At 41.1% G+C, this 9,581-nt stretch overlaps 1 protein-coding gene across 1 annotated transcript; it reads left to right on the top strand.

The window, feature by feature from the left end:
* Nucleotides 1-2,450: 2,450 nt before the first annotated feature.
* rergla (RERG/RAS-like a) lies at nucleotides 2,451-9,223 on the top strand (the record flags this gene model as incomplete). Its single annotated transcript, XM_080050834.1, has 5 exons — nucleotides 2,451-2,502; nucleotides 2,593-2,649; nucleotides 4,733-4,806; nucleotides 8,163-8,311; nucleotides 8,938-9,223. The coding sequence occupies 5 exons, from the start codon at nucleotides 2,451-2,453 to the stop codon at nucleotides 9,221-9,223; spliced, it is 618 nt and encodes a 205-aa protein (XP_079906960.1).
* Between the last annotated feature and the right edge of the window lie 358 nt (nucleotides 9,224-9,581).

Here is a 9,581-nt window from a genome sequence, read left to right on the forward strand (position 1 = left end):
TAAGAAGCCATCTGGGAAACACCGTATCTTAGCGCTCCTTCTTTGGCGAACCCTTCTTTCGACCCTTCTTTGGTCCCAAAGAACGATCGAATCTGGGAAACGCGGCCAATGCCTGTTCACAGTCTCTGCTGCCAACATGGAATTCAGAAGCTCTGGCATTGCATCCCTGAATTTTCTTTCGCAGATGGTTTGTCTTCTGGTCCATGCAGACATTGTGGGTGTCTCCTCCTCTTCTGCTGATGCAGGGACAGTGACAGAACTCAGCAGATTTCTGAGTGTCTGAAGATGTTGATCTAATATGATAAAAAAGAATAATAAAAAAAGGGAGTTAGAAAAATTGTTACTCGATTCATTGCTCAGGTTGACTGTATATTTAAAATGTCACAATTCAATATGCGCACCGAGACTTGGGACTTCCTGAGAAATGTCAGCCGTCTGCGACTCGCCAACACCTAGCAGTTCCCTAGGGGCTGAACTGAAAACACAAATATGAAAAAGGAAAAATTATTGTTGAGGTAAGGCATTCAAAATGATGAATGACTGTGTCACTAACTATTTAATATTGCTGACCAGATCGATTCCTCTGAAAATGTTGGGGTACAATGTTCCCATCCAGGTCCCTCTTCCTCAACGTAACATTGGAGCCTCCAGTCCCCCGTCGGTTTCTTGGCTTTGAAGGCTGAAAGTAAAAACAAGGATGAGATCATTGACTGTACTGGGACACAATCATAATGTTCAGGTTTGTGCAGCAGAGGTGTTTTTTTTTAATCAAAAATGGGTTGTGGTTAAATCCCATAATGGAGAAATAATAGAAAAGTTTTTACTCTTCTGGCTGCAAACTCAAATGCCAAGTCTTTCCCCACTTCAGCAATTCCTGCAGTTGTCTAGAGTGCTCAGAAGACATTGTTAGACAAAATAAACAAACATAAAACCCAACAACAATAACAACAACACAATAAAAATGTTTGTAACAGAATAACAAAGTGGCCCTAAAAAGGGCCGTTGGCTTTCTCGTATTTTCTATATATTCTAGCCTATATCATAGGGTGGATTCACATAGACCTGTAACAAAAACAAAACATAAAATGAGTTGTTTATAATCATGCTTTTAATTGCAGCCACTGAATTAAAGACTTCTTAATGCAGAGTATATTACAAAAAATATTCCAGAGGAATAAATTGTTTGTGTTCAAAACCTCAGAGTATACTTACAACCAGGGCCCGTGATAATAAGTTGCCAGACTCTTAACAACTTGTGTGTATACATCTGAAAGCACTCATATGGACCATGCACGCTTTTATTTGACTTTCATATTAAACCAGAAATAACAAGAGACCTGAAATGTATTCAGTTAACTGATTTCAGTTCAGCATATCTACAACTGCATTGTTTTATTGATTCTTTCATTCTCCAATTTCATATTTTCCTTTATGATAAACAGTACCTTCTAACAGAATTACATTTAAATATTAGTGACGTACATAGTTTAAAACTTAGCAGCCAACATACCAGGACCACAATGATCAGCCAAATGGGCCGAAATATGCCCATTTGCCCCCTCCCTCTCTTGTTTCGTCGCACATTGATTAGTTTAAGAGGTCAAAGGTATTATAATAGCGCAAAAACTGAGACGCTAGATTGTCATTATTTACACAACAGGGCGACTGTGGCCCAGGTGGTAGAGTGGGTCGGCCAGTGATCGAAGGGTTGGAGGTTCGATCCCCACCCTGCCACCTGTGTCATGGTGGATGTGTCCTTGGGCAAGCCATTTCACCCACCTTGCCTCGTGTGAATGTCGATAGTAAGCCTGCTTTCGGTGTATAAATGTGTGTGTGAATGGGAATGGGAACAGGTCTCCCTTGAAAAAGAGTCTCCGGTTTCAATGGGATTTACCTGTATAAATAAAAGGTTAAAAAAAGTGACAGAGCACATTTCACAAAACAAACTTCGAACGGATAAAACCCGGCGATAATATAGGTGTATATTATTTGTTCTATTTATGTCATTTAAATTTTTTATTTATTTATTTTCTCTTTTCTCATTCTTATTATTTTTGTTATAAATGTCTTGGTTTGTTTATTGTTAATAAAAGAGGGAAAAAATGGGAAACATAGTGAATAAGTTTTTTTTAAATGGTGCAGACATTTGCCCTCCCATCATTAATTGAAGCCCTTATTAGATGGATGGAGGAATATAAACGCCCCCGGCTCGGCTGTGCCCCCTGGCCGGCCTCCTGCAGTGCTGAGCCGCTCCTGAAGGGCCGCCCCTGAAGGGCCGCCCCTCGGCCAGCCTGCAGCAAGGGGACAAGAGGTGCACCGGTGGCTCTGAGCATTCTTTCATCTAGCTGTTTCCACCTAAGCCCGTCAAAGCGTGATACCTGTATGCCTGTCTTTAGCGGAATATTTCTGCAGGCTACCGGAACACTGGTCTTGTTGTTTCTGCAGTGAACATGAATGAGATCAAGATCGCGGTGCTGGGCTGCGAAGGTGTCGGGAAATCAGGTAGGAGAGAGACGCTGAACAGGTGGATGAACTGCGGAGATAGACAAAGTTTCACTTATCAACCTCACCTGTCTGTCTGTCTGTCTGCAGCTCTCATCGTCCGTTTCCTGACCAGGCGCTTTATTGGGGAGTACGCTTCCTCTTCAGGTAGGCTACATTCAACCTGTTCAATATCCTCTCTGTAATGTATTACTGCCTCGATATGCGATCTAAAGACAGTGGATTAGACTCCTTCAGGGAGAACTGCCCTTCACGGTTAAATCCTGGCCTTTATTAAACTATAGTTAGGCTACATCATATTGTTTGTGTCAAAAGATGAAGCAGAGATTATTGGGTCACACTTCCTAAAAACATCGATGTGCATTTAGTCTGGAACTATTCCCGACATTGATGTCGTTGTTTTCGTCTTTAAAAAATAAAATATATTTGTCAGGCTACTTTACAAAAAGCTTCATGTCTGTTTGGATGACTGCACTCAATAGCCTATCTGCAATTGCCAATATCTCATATTTGCATTGCACCATATTTGACTTTTTAATAAAATGAAGAGTTCCTGGGTTTTTTTATTCAAACTTTTTTGCGAACGAAAATGTGCAATAAATAAATTCTCATTGTTAAATCCTGTAGTTCCTAATTGAAATCAAATTTCAGAGGCTCAGTCCTCTCCAAAGCAGACCCGGGTTAGTATCCGTCCCGGGTCGTTCTCTGCATGTCACTCCCCTCTCTGCCACATTTCATCTCTGTCTCTACTAACTGTCAAATGAGACAAAATTGCCCAAAAATTCTCTCGCCACTGAAACTCAGATTTCCAAACTTCATATTTTTGAACAGAATTGTTTAAAAGATAGCCAGTCCTATCATTAGTAAAAGTTAACACAAGCCTCAACATGTTATTGAAATGCTCTGTATTATGAGTGTAGCCTACTGTATGTTCAGCTTCATACCTGTTTACATTTCTGGCCTATAAAAAGCCATTATCTGGTATTGGTTGGCTGGATTGTAGTTTCTGAACACTGTTGTCTAGCTCCAGGCTACTTTCTTTCAAAGCCTGTCTTCTTATCTCAGTTTCTTGTATATACTTTCTAATGCTATGTACTTTTCAACGGGCAGGCCTTTAACTACAGGTGGTGCACAGAGAATTAAACTGTTTTTGTCAATGCAATCTATTTGCATGGGCTAAACAAAATACTGTATTAGCCATGCCGTAGGCCTAATGATAATATTCTACATCCTCCTTAGAAGGCTACCTGACCTACAAGGTGAATGACTCACACTATAGTCTCTGATAGCAGCTCAACAGGCCACTGTTTCCCTGGAGATTATCTAGTTTCATCTGAGCTTGTCCACTTTTAGCAATTTGAGGGAGTGAGGGAAATAAATAATTACTGCCAATAGTCAGACTAGCACCTTGAATGGTAGCTTGAACCACATGAATGCATCTATTTACCATATGAAAGTCTATACCTGTGAATAGTTTTTTGCATTTATTGTTAATGCAAATATTAAATGCAACGATATCCAAATTTATGCTCAATTCAAACCACAGCTAATACCTTAAAGTACGGTGGCCCTGAGAGCTCAACACAGCAATTTTAGATTACACATGCAAATGGGCAAAACACAAGCAAATTGCGAAAACAATCTTCATCTTCATCAAACGGACCACAACACAATGAAAGTGTTGCCAGAGGACACTTAAAAAGCAGCTGTGGTTTGTAGCTTATGATATTATTAATGCAATAATAATGTGATAATAAACCAAAAACACTTACATTTCAGTTATTCTTTTAACACCACTGATGGATAGAGAACTTCAATTCACCTTGAGTCACAAACTGCGATGACAGCAAGCATGTATGGACGTGTGCGTCACTTTAAAATGTCCCCTTGAAACCCCTCTGTTGTGTTGGGATCTTTTTGCGATGCTTTGTCTTGGTGTGTTGTGTTCTGTTGTGGTATTTTCAGCACGTTTTATAAATGGGCATGTGCTGTAAAATTGATGAAGATGTTTTGGCGTCACTGCTTTTAAAGGGAAGATTATTTAATGTGGTCACATATTTTTCAACTACTGTTTCGAGCCGACCAACAACTGACAACTCTAGTTTTGATGTTACGCATTTTGGCCCCGAGTTTTGGTTGAATCAGTTACGTTTTCATCAATGCAAAAGAGACTACTGTAGATGAAGTCCATTACGATTGTTCCTTAATCTCTTGCCGTTGTCTTTCACAGAATGCATATACAGGAAGCGTCTCTCTGTGGACGGGAGGCCGACTAATCTGGAGCTGTATGACCCATGCTCTCAGGTCAGTTTACAGATGGGACGGAGCAAGAAAAACAAAGTGTTCAATTTAACTTCACTCAAACAGTCCAATGCTCCCCAGAGAACATCCCAAATGAACTGAATTAGTGCACTTAATGACATCATAACCATATTTTGCAATTATACTGTATATCATCATGAGGAGGATATAACCCTAGCTGGATACCTCATGCCACATAGTAAAGACCTTTATACACAGATATTTTGTATTTTGTCTTGTCATGATATCACAAGATGATGACATGACACTGATAAATTGTGATGCTTATTTAAGATGGAGGCTGTGTACCACTCTACTACTCTATTTAGCTGCAGTATTCAGTTAACCAATCACACCATAGAGCAGATTAATCTTGAGGATAAATGTATTATCGTCATTGTTCTGTATAACTTAAAGGAACAAACACCATCTGTATTTGACTGCTGATAAGTAGCTCTGTGTCACCTCGCAACACATTCAGATAACAATAGAATTTCCTGTAGATGTGTTTTTTTTAATGCTCTCATCTGATTGGCCCAGCTGTTTCAGAGTTATGATAACAGTGATGTCATTGGTTGAGAGTGTATTCGTGAATCGCCACGCCATCTTATATAACAACCCGGTATCACGCCGAGGCGTGAGATCCACACGCATGGACCGGCGGCTCTATTACACGCCTTGCCTGACCAGGGCGTGAGTTACACGCGCACCTCCCGCCCGTCTAAATGAACGGAGGAATAGTCTAAATCAGGGGTGTCCAAACTACGGCCGCTTTTTATTGGCCCGCGGCCGATTTAAAAAATATAATGTAATATGGCCCTTTGAAAAATAAATAAAAACATCTTAGTTAACCCACTAGTGCAGGGGTGTCAAACACTGATTGATTGGCCCGTGGCACATTTTAAAAATATAATGTAATATGGCGCTTTTAATTTTTACATAATTTAAATGCACTCATCATATTACAGAGAAATATGTCCCATATAAGAAAATGAGCAACAAGCCCATCCCAGAGGACCCTGCATAATATTTTATTTTAAATTAATATTATTATGGAAAATCTATGTGTCCTTCTCCAATAGCTTCTAATTCATCTGACAGTGTCTCCATTTTTTTCATACAAAATTCTTCAGCCTTAGCCTCTTAATTTCCCTCTCAAAGTGCACCAGATTCATGCATTTCACTTTAAAAAATCTCGCGGGGGGGCATACCCCCGGACCCCCCTAGGAGGGTCGGGACCTCGACTGGATACTATTTTCACCCTGCTGGATATTGGACGCAAAGGCAGAAAACACTGGGTGTATCGTTGGCATATAAACAAGAGGGGAAATGTGTCTGTTTAACGTGCAAGGAAAGTGTTGCAGTGAAGAAGGATTACAATTTACGAAGACACTATGAAACTAAACATCAGAGCAGCTACATGTCTTGATAAATGTGTTATTTTTGCAAAGTGGCCCGGCCCTTCTTAGATTTTTCTGTATGTGGCCCTCAGTGAAAAAAGTTTGGACACCCCTGGTCTAAATGAACGGAGGAATAGCACCAACAGGGGCCGACATGTTCTCCCAGGAATAGCACGACATGTTCTCCCAGCATTTCAATACTATCAAGCTGCAGCCCCCTGGGTGGTTAGGGTTAGGGCAAGGGGACAGGGAGAGGGAGAGGTTAGAATATAGATAGAACATTGACGGAACACCGCGGCGGCCATCTTGACTACGGGAGGTGCGCGACCGCGGCGGCCATCTTGACTACGGGAGATGCGCGTGTAACTCACACGCCCTGGTCAGGCAAGGCGTGTAATAGAGCCGCCGGTCCATGCGTGTGGATCTCAGCGTGAGATCGGGTTGTATATAAAGATGAGTGACAAACTAAAGGAAATCCCAACAGCAATTCTGGAGAATGCTTGTTTTAATGGGGGTCAAAATCAGTGACCATCTCCTCTCAACGCCCTACCAACTGAGCTAAGGGCGCCCCCTAAGTGTCTATCTTTTAAGTAAGTTGTTGGGAAACAATGTCCTGTCAAAACGCCTTTAATGCAATCTAGACATTGATTCTCCAAATCTCTGGAACTCTACTGGAGGGATGAGCACCATTCTTCAAGAAGATATTCCCTCATATCGGTTTGTTTGGTAGTGGAGAGCGCTGTGTTACACGTCGGCCCAAACCCTCCCATAGATGCTCAATTGGTTGTGTATCTGTTGGCTGCAAAAGCCAGAACATATGATTATGTGAATGTTATTTTACATTACATTTTTTTATTTCTATAGCACCAACAGTTACAGAGGGGGAAAAAAGCAGAACCTAGCTCCTATAAGAAGACAGGCATACAGACCTGAGCACAGAAAGAAACATAAGAATATCATATGAAAAAACAGAAATAAAAGGGTTATATATGTATTAAAACAGAATAACTAAAAGCAGAGGATCAGTGAGTATAAAATGAGATCAGAGATTACATACAGTAGGTACATACAGAGTAAATGTAATCACAAGTCAAATGCTTTCACTAATAAAGAAGTCTTAAGGAGTGATCTAAAGGTAGATATGGACCAGCAAATGCCAATCACCCTTTATCTCACAGATCTGATGGCCATCCTCACCCTGATCAAACCATTTAGTGACCCATGGGGCCATTATCATCCTGGAATTCCCACTATCAGTATACTGTAGAGATGTTTCATCATAGCATTAAGGTGATCACTCAGAACAAATGTATTGATTTGCAGTGACCTTTCCCTCTTAAGTGGATCCAAGCCATGCCAGCAATATAATCTGGCCCTGCTGCTCTGCTTTTTTATACATGCCACATCTTACCTTTTGTAAGCATCTGCATTCGCTTTGTTATTGTGAGATATACATTGTATGTAAGTATCCAGTGCAACCACCTCTAAATGTATGCTGTACCTTATTAGTTGTGTATTCATTGTGTATTTGTTTAACCTACTAATCCTACTAATGAATGATCCCGTTTTACTTTTCTTTATTTCTGTTTCTCCGTACTTGTATATAGCAAATGTTTCTATTGTATATCTTTGTCATTTTTATTGTAACATCAACCTGCCTAATGGACTACAGATGGAAATTAGCCCCCAAGCTACAATCTGGCATTTTTACGTGTACTGCTGTACATGTTCATTAATGTGCATTGTCCTGAAATCAATCAATCAATCAATCAATAGGACGTGCTGTGACCCAGACTGGCCCCACCGCAACTGGCTCACAGATGTTAGCTTAGCTGTTTTCAACCACTTACATAATATGGGAACTGGTTGACTTTGCACAGCTTAGATTTGACCACAAATTATGTGGCAATTGTGTTTTTTGTTGTTGTAATTAAACCTTGATGTTCTCTGTTTGTCCAGGCCTGTGAGGGTAAATCTACCTTGAATGACCAAATCCACTGGGCTGATGGATTCATTGTTGTGTACGATATCAGTGACCGCTCCTCCTTCCTCACTGCCAAAGCCATGGTGCACCTCATCAGAGAGGTACACCTGGGAACTGCCAAAAGGTATGGACTTAGATCACTGTTACATGGTAATTGCCATTGTGTGCGTGTAAACGGAACCAGTTAAAGCTATAGTGCGTAACTTTTTCATATAAATGAATGTCGGTTGCATTCAAGCCGTCCCCCCCCAAACGAGTTGACATGAAGTTGATTAAGCCCATCAGCTCCACAAAACTCTCTCTGTATTTCTCAGTCCCCCCCCCCAACACTGGTACAGGAGCTCAGAAAAATTCCAAGAGCCCAAGAAATGTTTCAGATTTTGATTCAAAGAAAAAACATGGAGGTACAGCAGATGGAATGAAATCCATGCACCAGGCTTCAAGATTCAAGAGGTGTATCATCATTGTCATATATGCACAACAATTACAGCAGCAGTCATTGGCAATACATTGTTTTATGCTCAGCCTAAGAATAAGACAAAAACACAAGCTTACTCCATGTAGTTGGGCTGACAGAATTCCAATGTGCCTTGTGTACAATTGACTAAATTGGCTAAACTTAACTTTATTTTAATTCCTTATTGAGTCAACAGACATTACGCACTATAGCTTTATAACCACAGTATCCTAGATTCTTAAAGATAAAGAGAATGACTGAGTGTCCCATTGGTCTGCTGTGTTGACCTACAGGGCTGTGGACTCTCTGGTCTTTCTGGTGGGTAACAAACAGGACCTGTGCCACGTGAGAGAGGTCCAGCAAGCTGAAGGCCAGTGTGTGGCCGCTGAGCTTCACTGCCAGTTCTACGAGCTGTCTGCAGCCGAACACCACCAGGAGGTAGCTCACATCTTCTCCAAGATGCTCCACAACGCCAGCATGGGCAGCAAGGCCAAGGAGCGCAGGAGACGCCCCAGTGGATCCAAGTCCATGGCCAAGCTCATCAACAACGTCTTCGGCAAGAGGAGGAAATCAGTTTGAAGGCTTAAAGGAATAGTTCAACCTCTTAACATTTTTTTCTGGGCTTTTTGCCTAACCCTCCGGCTCAACAAAAAGCGACAGAAACCGTTACTGTAACTGTGTGCTTTTTTCATTTGGAAATGGGTGCTCATCCAGGTAAGCTTAGCACGAACACTGGTAGTCAAGGAGAGACGGTTAAAAGGAAAACTATTTTAATACGTTATGTCATCTTAGAATCAAATACACACTGGAGGGGAACCAGCCATCACAGGCCCTTCCTGGTTTCCTTCCAGTATGTATTTGATTCTAACATGACAGAGTGTAAGAATATAGAGCACAACATAACGTGGTAGATAAACAAGTCCCAACCAGCACACAG

This window comes from Ammodytes marinus, assembly GCF_949987685.1.
Source record: "Ammodytes marinus genome assembly, chromosome: 22".
NCBI classification, from domain to species: Eukaryota; Metazoa; Chordata; class Actinopteri; order Uranoscopiformes; family Ammodytidae; genus Ammodytes; species Ammodytes marinus.